Source organism: Carcharhinus amblyrhynchos, chromosome 9 (genome assembly GCF_965287045.1).
Source record: "Carcharhinus amblyrhynchos chromosome 9, sCarAmb.v2.hapA, whole genome shotgun sequence".
In the NCBI taxonomy this organism is placed as follows: domain Eukaryota; kingdom Metazoa; phylum Chordata; class Chondrichthyes; order Carcharhiniformes; family Carcharhinidae; genus Carcharhinus; species Carcharhinus amblyrhynchos.
In genome coordinates this window covers 96446363-96466367 of record NC_137332.1, presented here as the reverse complement: position 1 = coordinate 96466367, position 20005 = coordinate 96446363, and the positions used below count along the sequence as shown (strand labels likewise).

Genomic DNA, 20005 nt, shown 5'->3' with positions numbered 1-20005 from the left:
ATTGGCCAGAAGTTAAGCCATGCCTATTTTATTAATTCCTATTATAATCGTAGAGTTAGCAGCAGAAGTGTCACATTGGCATCGCCCCTCTCAGTTATCAGGCTGAATCGGTCTTTGGGTATTGTGGACGCAGCTGGTGAACTGAGTCTGTGGAAAGGACATCCCTGCTGTACATCCAATGATTTAATAGAATTCCCATCTCCAATGTTCCAGCACGTAAGAGGAGAGTGTTATATCAGATCAATATTCAAGCTTCTGCTAATTAGGAATGCATCAATATTCACAAAACATATCTTAATTGCCAGAAATGCATTAATTCTGCATTGTATTCTTGTAACATGTAGCAGCAGTTTAAGCAACTCTAGATTTGAATTAGCAATTTTTCCTTCAATATTGAGGGAAGGAATAAATGTTAATAAAATGATGGAAGCATAAAGCATGTGTCAAGTGTTTATCCAAGTGGCCTCGATTTTGTCATAAAATGATTGATTTTCTGATTACTTTCAATATGTCCTTGGTTCCAATTCAACTCTGCCGTTTAACCCTCTCACAGGTATTACTTAGACACCATGGTACTCTAGAAAATGAAAAATAAGTGTTAGACAGTATAAGGGTGATTGCGCAGAGCAGTGTAATGAATGAAGTCGTGTCTATTTCCATTTTATGATGATTCAGTGAGATAGCTTTTTAGTTAACTGCACCAGAGTGATTACCAAAATGGTTGCTTCCCAATCTTTCAGTCAATTCAATCAAGCGGCTCAGTTTAGCACATTCTTCTGTGAGGATATGCCTGAGATCATACTAAATGGGGCTAACTGAAACGTAGGTGAAGATAATGCCCTATGAAGACTCTGTTAGCTTACACCCTGATGTGGACGCATATTTGTGAACAAGCTGATACTCTATCCCTTTGGACCCAGCAATGTTGATCATAATTCTTCCCACCACAATCAGAACACCAGGCCCTTCCCATTTCCATTGTCCATGCCATCAACCTCAATGTCAGTCATCATTTGGAACATTTGTCCACTCCTTCATCACATGAGTCCCTAACTACTGACCACAACTTCTATGAAATGGTTCTCCAGTTTCCTCCCACACTCCAAAAATGTGCAGGATAGGTCGATTGGCCATGCTAAAATTGCCCCTTATTGTCCTGAGATGCATAGGTTAGAGGGATTAGCTGGTAAATATGTAGAGATATGGGGGTTTGGGCCTGGGTGGGATTGTGGTTGATGCAGACTCAATGGGCCAATGGCCTCTTTCTGCACTGTAGGATTTCTATGATGCTATGACAACCCTGACTCACCCTTTCCAGTTACATGTCTCCATGCAAAGTGCATTTTACAAATAGAAACATAGAAACTAGAAGCAGGACTAGGCCATTTGGCCCTTCAAGACTGCTTGGCCATTAGTTTTGATCATAGTGGATCATCAAATTCAATATCCTGACCTCCCTCCCCGCCCCCACCCACATCTCACGATTCGTTTCATTCCTAAAACTATATCTAATTTCTCCTTGAAATCAGACAATGTTTTGATCTCACCTACATTCTGTGGTAGTGAATTCCACATATTCACCACCCTCTGGGTGAAGAAATGTCTCCTCACTTCAGTTCTAAAAGGTTTATTGCTTAACCTCAAGCTATGACCCCTAGTTTTGGAAGCACCCACCCATTTGGCTGCGACCTCGTGCAGATTTCGATAGGGAAAGCCCTTGGGCTCAGACACAACTGCATAAATTTGAAAATGAGCCTCGTCACCTTTCTTTCCTCAATAAATCTTGTGTTAATGGAAACAGAGTTGGACAGACACTTTTTTTTTTCCCCATTTCAAGGTGCATGCTGCATTGAAGTGAGCATGAGTCAGATGCCAAGGGATTTTCATCGGCCACTCGCTTTACCTCACATGAAAATATTTTCTTTTTAAAGTTCAACTGAAAAGTGAATAGTCACGGCTTATAAATCTAATACCAGTGCAAACCCACCACATGATGGCATAAGGCCCAACATGTCCATTGCTGACTTAATCGCTGCAAATTACTACAAAGTCCAAATTCAAATGCTGCATCCTACCTATTCAGTGGCCCTGCACTGCACTGTTTCCTCTCCTAGGGGCACCATAAAATCTACCTCCACCATACTTTCCACTAGTGCATTCCAGCCTTAAAATGATTGAAAATGTTTCTTCGTGTTGCCATTCGTTTATTTAACCTTACATTGGTGTCTTCTGGTTTTCAACCATTCATAATGGGAACAGTTTCTCCCGATCTAACTGCCTGGATATGGCATGTGTTTGAACATTTCCACAAAACCGCCTCACAAACCTTCATTCAGAACAAGCAAGTTTCTCCAAGCTATCAACATAATGGCAGTGCCTCAATCTTGGAACCATGCTTGCAAATCCCACTTAATTTCTGACATCCATTCTAAAGTGCAGTGCTTAGAACTGGTTAAAGTACTCCAGTTGCAGCGAACAAGGTTTTTATATATATAAATCATAGAATCTCGTGCAGAAGGAGGCCATTTGGCCCACTGAGCCTTCACCAACCACAACCCAACCAGGCCCTATTCCCAGAACCACATGCTTTTACCCTCGCTAATCCCCCTGACACTACGGCCAATTTTTAGCATAGCCAATCAACCTAACGCCACACATTTTTGGATGGTGGGAGGAAACTGGAGCACTTGGAGGAAACCCATATAGACACGGGGAAATGAACAAAATCCACACAGACAGTGACCTGAGCTGTGAAGCGAACCGGAGTCCCAGGCACTGTGAGGCAGCAGTGTTAACCACTGTGCCACCCTGCCTCCCACAATGTTCAATCATAACTTTTTTTTCTTATTTTTTTTCATGAGGTATGTTGCCTATGACTAATTGCTCTTGAATTATGTAGCCATTTAAAAGGGCAGTTAAAATTTTACCACATTGTGGATCAGACCAAGTAAAGATTTATTTCCCTAAACGGCGCTGGTGAACCAAATGGACTTGCATTACAATCAATAGCATCGTGGTCAGCATCAGGTTTCTATTAAATTCAAACTTGACCATCTAGTGGGATTCAAATCTCGGCTCTTGGAGCATTGCCGTAAGTCTAATGCCCAATGATGACACCACTGTGTTGCCACCCTGCACAACTCTATGTTTATTTTCAATCTGCCATGTCACATTCAATATTTTGTGCATATGTGAGGCACATGTTTGGCCAGCACAGTGGCACAGTGGCTAGCATTGCTGCCTCACAGCGCCGGGGATCCAAGTTCAATTCCCAGCTTGGGTCACTGTCGATGTGCAGTTTGCACATTCCCCCTATGTCTGATTAGGTTTCCTCCCACATTCTGAAAGACATGCTGGTTAGGTTCATTGACCCAAACAGGTGCCAGATTGTAGTGACTAGGGGAATTTCACAGTAGCTTCACTGCAGTGTTAATGTCAGTGTTATTTGTGACTAATAAGTAAACTTAATGTACTCCAAAATTTTTTGATTCGAGCTCTCCTTTTAACATTTTACTACTTATTTTATATTGCCATTCCTCATTCTTCCAACAAAAATAGATTTAATTTCTACTTCACTGCATTACAATTCATTTGCCTCTTGTTTGCCCATTTGAAGGGCTTCTTCACATCCTTTTAAAGTCTATCCAAACAGCCACTGCACTTCGCAATATGTCTAAGCTTTATGGCATTTGCAAATTTTGTAATAAGGACCTACCAGTCACCTCCAGGGAAACCGAAACCTATTTCTCCAGTCTGAATAACACAGGCCTGCACCAATACTCTCTCATGCTTGCTGCTCAGCTAACTCTGTACCCATGCTGGCAATGCCTCTTGTTTTCAATGGGCTTCAGTGCTTCTTAATGGTGTATCACCCCTCACCGGTCCCCCCCAAAAATTCTTTGGCAAGTCTATGTACACTGCCTGAACCAGATGAACAACTGGGCCTTCTCCTTGGGAACAGAAATCTCTAAATTGAGAGAAACAGCCTGTTTCAGCACTTGTGTACTGGGGATGGCTTTCAAGAGATGCACATGCCAGATAGTTACCTAACTGCCTTCAGGCCCATTACTGACCCTGTCCCCATAAAAGAGCAATTTTTCCCTTTCATGAGACTGTGCCTTATCCCCAGCATTGGGAGTGATGCAAATTGAACCCATGTCCCCAGACCATTACCCTGCACTTCTGGAATATTATTTTCATGATATTAATGGTACACTGCCATCTTCCCCTAAACAATCACAGCAGCACTCGAGCCTACAATTTTTTGATGGAATCACCTGATTACCGAAGTTAGGCCATTATCCATTAGGCCATACCACAACCAAGTAAGTATGTGCCAATGTTTCTGCAAGGCAGACAGATGCCAAAATCTACAGTCCAGCCACCGATATTTGAAAATAAGTCCACGAGCAATTATCTTGTTAACAAACCATTAGGCAACACAGCCCATTGCATAGGCAGGCTAGTGAAATCAAGGAAGTTGTTAGTTTAAATAATTATTGATAGGTCGCTAAGGAAGGGAAGCACATCATTCCGGAGTGCCTTGTGTGTACCAAAGGCACCCTCCAAAATAATATCCTCCTCTCCAGCCTTCCCACACCTCCCCCATCTCTCTGCCCACTGCATCCACCCCACCCCCCCCCCCCCCCAACACACACACACACACACACACACACACACAGCAGTACCACAATTTGTGCTTTGCCCCAGCCTCACAGAGACATCTGGGAATACATGTCCACAAATCCTTAAAAGTGGCAGTATGGGTGGAAAAGGTGGTGAAGAAAGCATATGGCACGCTTGCCTTTATTGCACAGAGCATCAAATACAAAAGTTAGCAAATTATGTTACAGGTATATAAAACATTGGTTAGGCCACATTTGGAATATTGTGTCCAATGCTGGTCATCACATTACCAGAAGGCCGTGGAGGCTCTGGAGAGAATACAGAAAATGTTTACTAGAGTGGTTCCTGGTATGGAGTGTATTCACAATGAGGGGAGATTGAATGAACTGGGAGTGTTCTCCCTGGAAAGACAGAGGCTGAGGGGCGGCCTGATAGAATTTTACAAAATTATGAAGAGAATGGATCGGATGAACAGTTGGAAGCTTTTTCCCAGGACAGAAATGACAATTACAAGGGAGTACAAGTTAAAGGCAAGGAGGGAAAGGTTCAGTGGAGATGTGTGAGGGGACGTTTTTTTTACACAGAGGGTGGTGGGGACCTGAAATGCATTGCCAATTGAGGTGATTGAGGCAGATATGTTAGCGACATTTAAGATTTATCTGGATAGACACATAAACAGACAAGAATAGAGAAATATAAGCAGTTGGTCTAGATAGGACGTGATTGGTGCAGGCTTGGAGGCCCCTGTGCTGTACTGCTCTTTGTTCTCTGCTCTTTATATGCTCCCCCAATAGCCTCACCCCATCTCACCTCACCCCCTCTGTTGCTTCCCCTGTACATACCTGCCCTAATAGTCACAAAAAAGTAGTTGGATGAGATGTATTAAAGACAGCCAGTGAAAAAATATCATTCATCCCACACTATCATTAAATACTGAAATGCCCCCATGCAGCTCCCCAACAGCCACTTTTACAGATTTTTCCGCTTCTGTCCAGGTCAGTTGATAAACTAGAATAGCAGATCCCTTGGCGAGCACGCTGTGTTATTCACCAAGACGTACTCCACATTCATAATCCATTGAAAGAAAATTCTAATCCAGAGTCACTATAAAGAAGTCACAAAGATTTCAAAACACCGCTTAAAACATGGGATACAGGTTCTTCAACCCATTCAGATTGCACAGCCATGTCTTCTTCAGGTGAACAAATATTCCTAATCGACCTGCCTGATCCAAGATTCCCTTAACTCCCTTTTCCTTCATCATCTTGACCAATCTAATCCTAAATCACAGTATTCTTACGGTGTAGAAGGAGACATTCGGTCCATCGTGTCTGCAAAGGCTCCCCAGACGAGCATCATGACTCAGTTCCATTCCCCTGTGTTTTTCCCATGCCCCTGATCTTTGGACCTCAGGTAATCATCTAATGCCATCTTGAAAGTTGCAAATGAACCTGCCTCCACCGCATTTCCAGGCAGTGTATTCCAGACCCCAACCATTCTGAGTGTGATAAAGTTTCTTTTCTGATGTTACACTTGCTTCTTCTGAAAACCCACAAGAGATGGGTGAGATCTTAAATGACTATTTCTCATCAGTATTCACTGTTGAGAAAAGCATGGATCTTAGAGAACTTCGGGAAATTAATAAGTTATGCCTGGAGGAGTATACATACGGCAGAGAAGGAGGTGCTGGAATTCTTAAAGCACATCAAGGTCAATAAATCCCCAATACCTGATGAACGTATCCCAGGATACTGTGAGAGGCTAGGGACAAAATTGTGGCTCCCCCAGCAGAGATACTTGAATCATCAATAGTCACAGGTGAGGTGCCTGAAGATTGGAAGATGGAAAATATTGTGCCTTTGTTTAAGAGGGGCTGCAGGGAAACGCCTGAGAACTATAGGCCAGTGAGCCTCACACCTGTTGTGAGTAAGTTGTCAAAAGGTATTTTGAGAGATAGGATCTGCAGGTATTTAGAGATGCAGAGATTGATTAGGGACAGTCAGCATGGTTTTGTGAGCGGAAAATCATTTCTCACAAATTTGATTGAGTTTTTTGAAGGGGTAACCAAGAGGGCAGTGCATTTGATGGACTTGAGCAAGGACTTTGGCAAGTACCACATGGTAGGTTGTTACATAAAGTTAAATCTCACAGGATCCAGGGTGAGGTAGCTAGGTGGATACAAAATTGACCTGATGATAGAAGATGGAGAGTGGTTGTAAAGGGTTGTTTTTCAAACTGAAGGCCTACAACCAGTGGTGTGCCTCAGTGTTGGGTTTGCTGTTATTTGTCATTTATATTAATGATTTGGATGACAATTTAGTACGAATGGCTAGTAAGTTTGCAGATGACACTAAGACTGGTGGCATAGTGAACAGTGAAGAAGGTTATCTGGGATTGCAATGGGATCTTGATCAATTGGGCCAATGGGCTGACGAATGCAGATGGAATTTAATTTCGATAAATATAAGGTGATGGATTTTGGTACACTGAAACAGGATAGGACTTATTCAGTTAATGGTAGGGCGTTGGGGAGGGTTGCAGAACAAAGAGATCTGGGGGTACAGGTTCATAGCTCCTTGAAAGTGGAGTCACAGATGGACAGAGTGGTGAAAAAGGCATTCAGCATGCTTGGTTTCACTGGTCATAACATTGAATACACGAGTTGGGACGTCTTGTTGAAATTGTACAAGATATTGGTAAGGCCACACTTGGAATACTGTGTACAGTTCTGGTCACCCTATTATGGAAAGGATATTATTTAACTAGAAAGAGTGCGGAAAAGATTTACTTGGATGCTACTGGGACTTGATGGTTTGAGTTATAAGGAGAGGTTAGATTGAATGGATCATTTTTCTCTGGAGCATAGGAGGCTTAGGAGTGATCTTATAGAGGTCTATAAAATAATGAGAGGTATAGATGGACTAGTCAATATCTTTTCCCAAACAGAGGGGAGTCTAAAACTAGAGGTCATTGATTTAAGGTGAGAGGGGAGAGATACAAAAGGATCCACAGGGGCAATTTTTTCACAGACAGTGGTAAGTGTTTGGAACAAGCTTCCAAAGATAGTAGTAGAAGTGGGTACAATTTTGTCTTTTAACAACTGTTTAGACAGTTACATGGGTATGATGGGTACAGAGGGATATGGGCCTAACGTAAGCAATTGGGACTAGCTTAGGGGTTAATTAAAAGGGCAGCATGGGCAAGTTGGGCTGAAGGACCTGTTTCCATGCTGTAAACCTCTATGACTCTATGAATATCACTCTAAATTATATTGAGTCTTGATCCTGACAGGAATGGAATCAGTTTTGCCCTTTCTACTCTGTCCATGCCCCTCATGCATGAAGATGGGATTAGAAAAGGCACCTGTCTTTTGGGTCACTATGGATCAGATGGAATGAAAGGCCCCCTTACGTGCTACATCCTTTCTGTGATTCTATGATTTGATAGTTTTGAATATCTCCTTTTTGCCTTCTCATCTCCGAGGAAAACATTTCCATCCTCTCCAAACTATCCTCCGACCTGAAATTTCTCATGGCTGGAACCATTCTTGTAAATATTGGCAGAATTGTTCTCTCAAGTTCTATCAATCTTGTCTTAACAGCTTAAACTGTCTGGATAGCCTTCGTTATTGAGACACCCACTACTCGAGACAGTGCACACCGTAGGTAGGCAGCGTCTTAATGAATCTGGTCTGTACCTTTCCTAATGCTGAATGAGACCCTATGATGGGAAGCTCAACACTGCACACAGTGCTGTAACAGAGGTGGCATTGAGATTAGATGTAAGCTTATCATTACTTCCTCCATTGGGAACTAATTCCTCAATGAAAATACAGTTTTTAGGCAATTTAAGCCATGGGATAATTGACCCCACCATAACTGATATTTTCACTCTAAATTTAATCACACTTTTGGGTGAGAAAAGATGAGCTGCAAAATTTGTTTGCCTTTTTTTACATGTCCATGCCTTGAAACCGTGTTGCGTCCGCCCTATCAAGCAATTCCCTTCAAGATGCCTCGCAATTTCCTCCTTAATGATGGATTCTAACATTTTACCTACCACAGACGTTAAACTAACCGGCCTATAATTCCCCACCTTTTGCCTGGCACCCTTCTTAAACAACGGCGTAACATTAGCCGTTTTCCAATCTTCCGGCACTTCCCCGGAATCCAGCGACGTCTGGAAAATAACCACCAAGGCATCCACTATAACCTCCGCCATTTCTTTCAGAACCCTCGGATGCATTCCATCCGGTCCTGGGGACTTGTCCACAATCAGCCCCTCCAGTCTGTCGAGCACCACCTCTCTAGTAACAGTAATGTCATTAAGACCAAATTTACTGGAGTTCTATGAGGATGTGTCTAGGGCAGTGGATAGAGGAGAGCCGGTGGATGTGGTCTTTCTGGATTTTCAGAAGGCGTTTGACAAGGTACCTCACAAGAGGTTATTGCAGAAGGTCAGGGGACATGGAGTTGGGGGTAGGGTGTTAGCGTGGATAGAGGATTGGTTGTCAAATAGGAGGCAGAGAGTGGGGGTCAATGGGTGCTATTCGGATTGGCGGTTGGTGACTAGTGGGGTGCCCCAGGGGTCGGTGCTGGGGCCTCAGCTATTTACCATTTATATAGATGATCTGGAGGAGGGAACCGAGTGCAGGGTGTCGAAATTTGCTGATGACACCAAGATTGGGGGAAAGGCAAATTGTGCGGAGGGTGTGGAGAGTCTGCAGAAGGATCTAGATAGGCTGGGCGAATGGGCCAGGAAATGGCAAATGGAATTTAATGTTGGCAAGTGTGAGGTGGTCCACTTTGGTAGGAAGAATGGTAGGAAGGACTATTACTTACGTGGCGAAAAACTGCAGCAGGCGACGGTGCAGAGGGACCTCGGGGTCCTTGTGCATGAGTCGCAAAAACCCAGCCTGCAGGTGCAGCAGGTGGTCAGGAAGGCGAATGGGATGCTGGCCTTCATAGCGAGGGGGATTGAATATAAAAGTAGGGAGGTCTTGCTGCAGCTGTATAGGGCATTGGTGAGGCCGCAGCTGGAGTACTGTGTGCAGTTTTGGGCGCCGCACCTGCGCAAGGATATTTTGGCCTTGGAGGGAGTGCAGAGGAGGTTTACTAGGCTGATACCAGAGTTGAGGGGATTGAGCTATGAGGAGAGGCTGAATAAACTAGGTTTGTACTCGTTAGAGTTTAGAAGAATGAGGGGAGATCTCATTGAGACGTATAAGATGATGAATGGGATGGATAGGATAGAGGTGGAGAGACTCTTCCCGCTCAAAAAAGACAGTAGGACTAGGGGGCACAGCCTCAAGATAAAGGGGAGGCGGTTTAGAACGGAGTTGAGGAGGAACTTCTTCACTCAAAGGGTGGTGAATCTCTGGAATTCTCTGCCCGTTGAAGTGGTGGAGGCTGCCTCGCTAAATATTTTTAAGAAGCGGGTTGATGGGTTCTTGATAAGAGAGGGGATTAAGGGCTATGGGGAGAGGGCGGGAAAGTGGAACTGAGCCACAACAGATCAGCCATGATCTTATTGAATGGCGGGGCAGGCTCGAAGGGCTAGATGGCCTACTCCTGCTCCTATTTCTTATGTTCTTATGTTCTTATGTTCATGCCTTACCTCTTTGCCTTCTTTTTTTATATGCGAAAACAACGACTGCCAGTATTACTAGCAGTATTACCACCACTACTGCGATAAACAGTCCTACATATTTGTCTTCCTTTATCTTTCCTTCTGAAATATATTGAAAGAAGGATTTATTAAATATAATTTTCTATGTAAATAGACAATCCTATATTACACCTCTGACACAGTTCATGTTATATGATGTTAGGGGGTTTAATGTCAATAGTATCCATTTTGTTCATCATATGTTATTGTATTTAGGAGGTAGGACATGGAGGAAGAGTATGTAGCCTGATGGGTATTCATAAAGGCAAACTGAAAACATCAGCAAAGCCTGCTGGTTAAAAGAGCTAACTTTATATGAGGCTAAGTATTGTGAAAGCAGCAGAGTAGGGTGTACAACTATGGAATAAATACAGGAATTGATTGGACAGTGGCTGTTGTCATGCGTTGAACAGGCAGTGATTGAACATAGGCCCCTGTGTGTTGTATCCCTGAGAGAATCATAACCCGTGACAGAGGCATGACACTTGAGCACTTATGACCAAGAACACAGTGACTGATTAGTGTCTGTCCTGTGAATATGTTAGTGGAAGAATGGTCTGTGGCAGCAACATCTATATGAGAAGAAGAGATTCAGAGACATTGGCAACAGTAACCCAGGATCAACCGCTGCAGAACAAGCAGCAAGACACCAAGTTTGGGGCTCTGGGACATCAGAACAAAGCCCATCAGTAGGGGAATCCAATCAGTTGGCCTCGTCTCACATAGGATTTCTAAGTCCAAGTCATGAGTTTGGATATTTTGTGAAGTTTTCATACCCTTTGAATACTTTGTGGAGAATGAAGTAGGTCAGAAGTTAGTTATTTTGTAATTAACAAAGTAAGTCAGAGTTTAGATATTTTGTGCATAATGAAGTAAAGGCAGAGGTTGAATAATTTGCATCTAATGAAGTTAGATGCCTGGCATGCTAAAGTTTTGTAGTACAGTTTGATATTTCTGTGGTAACATGGTAAAGTAATGGGAGATTTGTTGCGCAGTACTTCAAAAGATTGAGTATCTTTGTCCACTGCATCAGTTGACCCAAATTCAAGAGCAATGAGTAAGAATTGGGATTTGTGAGGAGAGGAAGGAAGGAAAAGGAAGGACTGGCAAGTCAGAGAGAGAAAATAGGAATGAGTAAATGACACGTTATAAGAAGGATGTGATTGCACTGAAGAGAAGATTCACCAGGATGCTGGCTGGCCTGAAGGGTCTGACTTATGAGGAAAGATTGGATAGGTTGGCGCTGTTTTCCTTAGTATAGTGAAGATTCAGGGGGGACCAGATAGAGACATATAACATTATGATGGACATAGATATGGTAGGTAGGGAGGTAAGTTTTCCATTAGGAGAAGGATCAATAAAAAGAGGCATGGAGTTAAGGTGAGAAGTAGAAGAGGGGAGTTAAGGAGAAACACAGAGGAAGCTGGCAGCCTTAAAAGGGCAGTTGGGTCAGAAACTCTACTAATATTTAACACGTTATTTGGTATTTACTTAACGCTACCATAACCTCCATAGCCTTGGGCCAAGTACTGGAAAATGGGTGTAGTGCAGTGAGTTCTTTGTTGACCAGCATGGACATGATGGGCCAAATAGCCTCCTTCTGTGCTGTAATTATCTATAAATGTATAGGGTGGGAGCTGATGGCTGGAAGGGAGGTAGCCAGGAAAGGTAATATTGAGCTGACAAGGAAGTTTCTCTATTTAATGTTGGAATATTATCCGAAATCCATCCACAACTCTGTGCATTCTGTGCAGATCCTCAACTTGAACTGTTCATGGCATTCAAAGGGAGACAAGGTGAGTTACCCTATGAGTTACCCGCTGTTGTTGTTCATCCATCAACATCGATGAGAACCTTGACACCATTAGTCATTTTAAGGATGGTTGCAGTGTGTCTGAAGATAACTGATCAGGCCAATTTGGGCACGGAATGTCCTGGCACATATTGGACAGACTTGTGTAGGCACTGTAGCTGTTGTGTTGGTGGTTCTGGACTTGCGCAACTCGCACTTAAGTTATGCTTCAGTAATATATCTTGCTTCAGGAGCTTGACAGCCTTTGTGGATGATGCAGCGCCAGGTAGGGCGGTTTTGTGCCAGCATTTCCCAGATGGTCGTGTCAATGTCAAGTGACTTCAGGGAGGCCTTGAGTGTGTCTTTGAAATGTTTCTTCTGCCCTCCATGCGAGCGTCTTCCAGCAGAGAGGAGCTGCTTGGGTATGCGCTCATCTGACATATGGATGACATGACCTGTCCACCGGGTCTGCGCTCTCATCAACAGTGTGACGACTGATGGTAGACTTGGTCTAGAGAGAACTTTAGTGTTTGGTACTTTGTCTTGCCATCGGATGCATAATATTCTGCGAAGACAAGTCACGTGGAAATGATTGAGCTGTCTTGCATGCCTTCGGTACACAGTCCACATTTCACAGGCATACAGGAGGGTAGTGAGTACTGCGGCGCTGTAGACCTTCAGTTTTGTTGCTGGGCTGATTCCTTGACGTTCCCATACAGTGGAGCACAGTCTACCAAAAGCAGAACTTTCCTTTGCTATTCTGCAGTTAACTTCTGCATCAATAGTCACTGCTTGGGAGAGGGTGCTGCCAAGATAAGTGAACCGGTCTACTGCCTGTAGTTTCTGCCCTTTGATTGTAATTATGGGTACTCAGGAGGGGGGAACTCCCGAGAGATTGAGGTCCATAGAGAGTGTTGAGGCCTTCATAGAACCATTCGAAATTGTTTCTGTCAGCATATCCCTATACTTCATCTGCCTTGGCACTCAGCCAGGCATCCTGCATTTTACACAGTTTATTCTGGACTGTCCTGCGAGCACTGGTAAAAGCATTTTTCTTGGCAGCTGAAGATGGGTCATTCTGACAGGTCCGATGAAGACGGTGCTTTTCAACAAGTAGAGCCTGTATCTCCTCATCATTCTCATCAAATCAATCGTGCTGCTTCTGGGTGGAGGGCCCGAACACCTTCAGTGCAGATGTATGGATAGCATTCCTGAAGCGTTCCCAGTCGTCCTCAGTGCTGCCTGTAAAGTGTAGGTCAGCAAGCTTGATTTCCAAGTCCTCAGCCAGTGCTGAAGTATACTGGGGTTCTTTAACTTGGCCGCATTGATTCTTTTCATAACCTTGCTTCCTTGTGATCGCCTCTTGGGTCTGATGCGGAGCCTCATTTTGGAGACAATGACCCTGTGATCTGTCCAGCAGTCAGCACCACACATTGCCTTGGTCACTCTGACATCCTGCCTGTCTTTTCTCCTGACAATGACATTGTCGATAAGATGCTAATGCTTAGAGCGGGGGTGCATCCAGGAGGTCTTATTATGGGTAGGCAGACAGAAGATTGTGTTGGTGATGAGGAGGTCTTGTGCTGCACAGGTCTTCATTAAGAGTAGGCTGTTACTGTTACACTTGCCCACTCCATGCCTCCCAACGATTCCCTGCCAGATTGCAGAGTCACACCCTACTCTTGCATTGAAATCGCCAAGCAAGATCAGCTTGTCAGTACTGTTCACTGCTGACACTGTAGGGCATCTAGTTCTTTGTAGAACTTTTCTTTCATCTTGTCCAGGTTGTTCACTGTGGGGGCATAGGTGCTGATCAGGGTGGCTTGACTTCTGTTCTGTAGCAGAAGCTGGAATGTCATAGGCCAGTTGTTCACACCCTTGGCTAGACTAGCAAGTTTCTGAACCAGGTGACTCCTGACAGCAAATCCAACTCCATTATCACGATGCTCATCATTGCTACAACTGCTCCAGAAAAAAGTGTATCCACCTCCAGTTCCAGTCAACTGACCTACGTTGGCAAGACGAGTTTCGCTCAGGGCTGCAATGTTAATGTTGTATCTTGCAAGCCCTCTGACAACTAAGGCTGTTCTTCTCTCTGGTCTGTTTGCTGTAGGGTTGTCCAAAAGCGTGCGCGTATTCCAAGTGCCAATGGTGACCGGCGTCACCTTCTGTTTTATTTTGTGTGTTTGACCGCAAGGTGGGATCCCTGCCAGCCACAGTAAACTGGCCAGGGTGTAGTGAAGCAGGCAATGTTTAGGGCACCTTTTCTAGCCCCTTCCTCATTCTACGGAGGTGAGCAGTGCGTTCCTGAAGAGGACTGCTCAGTCGCCCAAGTAGATGCCGAGTTCCACTGCTGCTTCGGCCAGCGGAAAGCGACCATTAGACCTGAGCCGCCTGCAGGCAGGTCTGTGACTACAGCTCCCAATGTATCCACACCTGCTGCTTCATCACTCACCCATCGCCACAGGACTTCAAGGGTTGAACAGGACACTGATGATGATGATGAGGATGGTGTCGAAACTAACGTTTGATTTGGATTAAAGTGAGGGAGAGTTGTGCAGCATCAGCCTCACTCTCTGTTCCTAATTCCCCATCTAGATCCAATGGCAAGACAAGAGTCAAGACAGCTGGAGGTGGGACTAGGCGCAGTGGATGACCAGGACGTCTTCTGTGTCTTGTCCTGCTCTTTGTGTTCCACAACGCTTGCAGAGACCACCTTCTTGACCGTTGGACCTTCCATTGGTCTCTTCCGCTCAATCCGCCGGACTCTGTCTTCACATGCTGGGATAGACATCGCCCTATCTCACTGAGGGTTGAGACCCGTTGGCCACACTCACCTGGTTTAGAAGGCTTGTCAAGGCCGTTGCCCAGGGTGTGGCCGCTGTTGCATGCAAACAGCTACCGGGAGCCACAGGGGAGAGCTGAGTGCCAGGTGGGGACAAAGGATGGACAAACGGCCCTGAAAGGACGCAATATGTTCCCCCACCAAAGGTAATACCCCTCCCTGACACTCCATACACACCATGAGTTATCCAGTAACATAGTGGAAGGCAAAGAGAGGGAGGAGTATATGTAGGAGGCTACTCAGTCTTTGTTTTTGTTCAGTCGTGAACTAACAATCAACATAATGCTAAACATCCCCATGTGCTATGATATAACATTAGGTGCTACCCGCTCACTGCCAATCGGCGGCACGGTGACACAATGGTTAGTACTGTTGCTTCACGGTGCCAGGGTTGCCCCTTAGTGCCAGATGGTTTAACATGGTAAATATTGGGGTTACAGGGTGGGATTGTTTCCGGTGCAGGTTCATTGGATCATATAGCCATTTCCTGCACTGTAGGATTCTATGATCCTATTCTATGAATCTGTATTAACAAATGTTCACAAATTGGGGCAGAAACTTTGAAGTCTTGACAGCTCTCAGCAGTTTTGAAGTTAGCTGTCAGACAGACAGGTGGAAACAAAGCTGGAAGTGTGTAAAATGCAGCAAAATGAGCAGCTCGTTGATGAGTGTATTTGAGATGGAGATAGATCGGTTCTTGGTTGGTGAGGGGGTCAAAGGTTACAGAGAAAAGACAGGAGAATGGGATTGAATAACCTATTAGCCATGGATTGAAAGGCGGAGCAGATGTGATGTGCCGAACGGCCGAATTCTGTTCCTGAATCTCATGGTCTTATGAGTCAGTCAATGCGATAGCATAATTCAAAGCATTGTGGCTTGGGCGTGCAGGGCCTTTCAGCAACTTTCGCAGCCAACTGCAGACAGTGGAGAATAATGTTCCCAAGAACCAAAAGATGTCCGAGGCAGACAGTGGGATACCAGTACATATGGTGCATGGAGTGTTCCGCAGGCTAACCATGGGCCTCACTATGAAGGGTGAAGTCTATGCTGCCTATGAAATCTGCAAAACTACCTTGCCCAAGAAGGAACTCAACTCTCGAATATTGCTAACTTGATGTTTCTTCCAACAAATCATTAAGTGGTAAAGTTTTGGCAGACTGGACAGCTCCCTGATTTGTCTATTTGATGATAAAACTTGTATGACAAAGAAATAATGTGATTTATCGAAAAGAAAGTGGTTGTGTCTGCACATGCTGGACTACAACATCAGGAAATGTGTCCTCACCCCAAAGAACAGTCTTCCCACCCGGCAAGCTGCTGTGTTCAATGTGACAGCCATACTGCTTCCCATCATACGGGTCAAACTGGAGGGTTGTAGTCAGTTGGTAGGTTCCGTCTTCATTGGGCAGCAAGCCGGTAGATTTAGTCTCAGGGACTTGTGATCCATTCTTCAGCCAGGTCACATTAATGGACTGCGGGTAAAATCCACGCACGGCGCATTGTAGGAACCAACCAGGCCCTTCCTTGGCAGTGACTGAAACCTGGGGAATAACTGGATGAGAGACTGAGAATTACTTTCAAGTAACATGCAAACCAAACATTGCACTAGGAAATCAAGTGGGAAGCTTAGCTTTTTGCTTCCAATGTGAAATAGGCAACATCGATTCAGCCATCTGTTAAAAGAATAGGAAGAATGTCTTCAACTGACCCAATGTAATTGAGTCATAGAATCATAGGGTGCAGAAGAGGCCCTTCAGCCCATCAAATGTGCATTGACTTATGTGAAGCACCTGACCTCCCACCTAATCCCATTTACCACAACTTGGCCCATAGATTTGAATGTTACACCATGTCATGTGCTCATCCAGATATTTTCTAAAGGATGTGTGGCAACTCACCTCTCCCACTCTTGCAGGCAGTACATTCCAGACCCTCATAATCCCCTGGCCTCCCCTTCCCATTAAATCTTCTGCCCCTCACCTTGAAGTTGTGTCCTCTCATGACTTACTCTTCAGCTAAGGAGAATAGCTGCTCCTTAGCCACTCAATCTTGTATACCTCAATCAGGTCAGAGCTCAGTTTCTCTGCTCCAACAACCCAAAACAACCCAAGCCTATCCGGTCTCTCTTCATAACCTAAATGTTCCATCCCAGGCAGCATCCTGGTGAATCTCATCTGCACGCCCTCCAGTGCAAACACATCCCTCCTGTAATGTAACGTCCAGAACTGCGCACAGTACTCTTGTGGCAACCTCACCAAAGTTCTATACAACTCTAACATGAATTCGCTGTTTTTGTGTTCATTGCCTCAACTATTGTATTCCAATAGCCGACTTGTAACTGACCATGGTGCTGCTCTCAACTTACCTTTTCTGGTGAGGGATGTGTTTCCCACAGCATAGTATGTCCACCACAACTCCACACAATCCTTTATTATCAGGCTCTTGAAGTAACTGTTCATGAATGCCACTTTATTCCACCTCACTTTTAATTCCTCAGCAGCTGGATCATGTGCAGTCCAAACCAAGGTGTTTATATCAAAGCTGAAAGCGTACCTCCCATCGAAAGCAAACTTCAAAATCCCGCCGCTCGCTTTGCCACCATTCACCTCACAGCCAAACAGTCCTTGTACATAATGCATACCTGAAACGGCAATTCAGTCGATGGATGCTTAAATATTAATCGCATTTATTCACACCAAATGTGAGAATTCCTCTTCCACTCATTGTGCATTGTCTTTAAATGGTTATGAAAGCTGTACTAGGTACACAAAGTCTTACGCAAGACCCCAGGTCTAGTTTACCTAGAATTGGATTCAAATAAAGGTGAGCGCAAATGGAGGGAAGTGTGAAGTGATCCATTTTCAGAGGAAGACTATGGAGAAACATTGTAAGATAAAGGATTCACTCCAATAGGGGTGCAGAAGTGCATGGTGGTACTATGGTTAGCAACGCTGCCCCACAGTGCCAGGGGGTGGGTTCAAATTCCAGCTTGGTGTATAGAATCTGCCCATGTCTGCGTGGGTTTCCTGTGGGTGCTTCACTTTCCTCCTCTAATCTGAAAGACATCCTAGTTAAATGAACTGGCCATGTTGAATTCTCCCTCAGTGTGCCCCGACAGGTGCCGGAGCGTGACAACTTGGGGACTTTCACAATAACTTCATTGCAGTGTTAATGTAAGCCTACTTATGATATTACTAAATCAATGTAAACTAGAATCAGAAAGACCTGGTTGTTTTGTTCATTAGTTATGAAAGTGGCAGGTTTCTTAGATTCATAGTATCCCTACTGTGCAAATGGAGTGCAGTGCAGGAGGCCATTCAGCCCATTGAGGCTACACCGACAACAACCCAGCCACTATCCTCATAGCACCATGTATTTAGAAAAGGCTGAAAAATCTCAGTAGTTCTGACAGCATCTGTGGAAAGAGAATAGAGTCAACTTTTCATGTACAGATGGTCCTTTCTCAGAACTGTTCTGGAAAAAGAAAATAGTTCTGATGAAGGATCATCCAGACTCAAAACATTGGCTCTATTCTCTCTCCACAGTTGCTGTCAGACCTGCTGAGATTTTGCAGCATTTTCTGTTTTGGTTTCAGATTCCAGCGTCCATAGTATTTTGCTTTTACCCCATGTATTTACCGCGATAATACCCCTGACACTCAAGGGTCAATTGAACACAGCCATCAAGCCTAACCCACCCAACTTCGAATGTGGGAGGAAGCCAGAACACCCACAAGAAACCCACACTGGGAGAACATGAAAACTGTACACAGAAAGTCACTGAAGCTGGGAATCAAAGTCAGGTCCCTGGCACTGTATGGCAGCAGTACTAACTATTGTGCCACTGTGCCATCCATCACAGGAGCAGTGAATAAAGCAGATGGTACCTTGGGTTTTATTGATGGGAGGATAATATATAGGAGGTTACACTAAATTTGCTGATGTAACCAGTTTGGCCTCAGCTTCCAACTCTGGGCACAATACTTTGAATACATTTGAGATGGTGCAGAAAGTGATACAAGGATGATTCGAGGGATGAGGAAATTCAATTATGAAGATAAATTGGATAAGTTTGAACAGTTTGTTCTGGGAAAATGTTTGAGAGAAAATTCCAAATCACAAGAGGTCTGGACAGAATAGATAGGGAGAAGCTCTTCTCACTGATGGAAGGATCCAAAAGGAAAGGACACAGATTTAGCGTAATTTATAAAAGAAGCAAGGAGAAACTTTTTTCATGGAGTGAATTGTTGTGTTGCAATGTTCTGTCTGAGAGTATGGTGAAGGTGGGTTCAATTGAAGCATTCAAAGAGGAATGAGACCACTATTTGAAAAGGAAGCAAGTGCAGGGTTCTGGAGAGAAATGTTTCAGGGGGTTGGTATGAGATGAGTTACTCAATCGGAGATCCATTGCAGAAATGATAGGCCAAAGGACCACCTTCTGTGCGATAACCATTCTGTGATTCCGTGAGAAGCAAACGAGAATGTGGGAATATCAACCGCATTGAATAATGGGTGACACACTAAACGCCAAAGTTAATAAAAATGCCTGTCAGTCACTCCATTGACCTGAAATTGATTAACTCACTTGCTGTTTCGTTGTTCTTCTGCAACCAACCGTCAAACTGTCCCTTGATGAGTCCGTGGAGACCTTTTTCAAAGATGGTGGACTGATTCCAGAACTTCTCGTCAAATGCTTCTGCCATCCATTTTTGCCTTGGAATGGCTATGCTGAGAGTGTTGTCAAGATAATCTGTCTCCCAGCCATCCAAAAACCCTATAAAACTGAACTGTGGGAGATGTGCAATCCCATGGTTCAAGATGTACTGATAGAGCAGAGAGTGAGACCCTAGAACAAATTTTAAAAGAGAGAACATTCTCATTGACAAATCAAACATTAGGAACATCAGCTGATGGAACAAGTTGGGAAAGAGTTTGAAATGATAGGCCAATCCCAAATATTTTACACGGGAAAATGTCTTTGCTCACAATTTACATCAATGTGGTGGTAGCAAAATGACCAAATTCTATCCACTTCCAAGTTGATTTTTGTTTTCAAGATAAAGATGATTTGAATAA

At 44.2% G+C, this 20005-nt stretch overlaps 1 protein-coding gene across 1 annotated transcript; it reads right to left on the bottom strand.

Annotated features, from left to right (window-relative positions):
• Positions 1-347: 347 nt before the first annotated feature.
• Positions 348-19716, bottom strand: LOC145348123 (class I histocompatibility antigen, F10 alpha chain-like). The gene is made up of 5 exons (XM_080196270.1): positions 19515-19716; positions 17296-17571; positions 16216-16482; positions 10243-10356; positions 348-577 (listed from the first exon to the last, which is right to left on the bottom strand). Exons 1-5 carry the CDS (start codon positions 19630-19632, stop codon positions 561-563), a joined length of 792 nt encoding a protein of 263 aa, XP_080052396.1. The 5' UTR covers positions 19633-19716; the 3' UTR covers positions 348-560.
• Between the last annotated feature and the right edge of the window lie 289 nt (positions 19717-20005).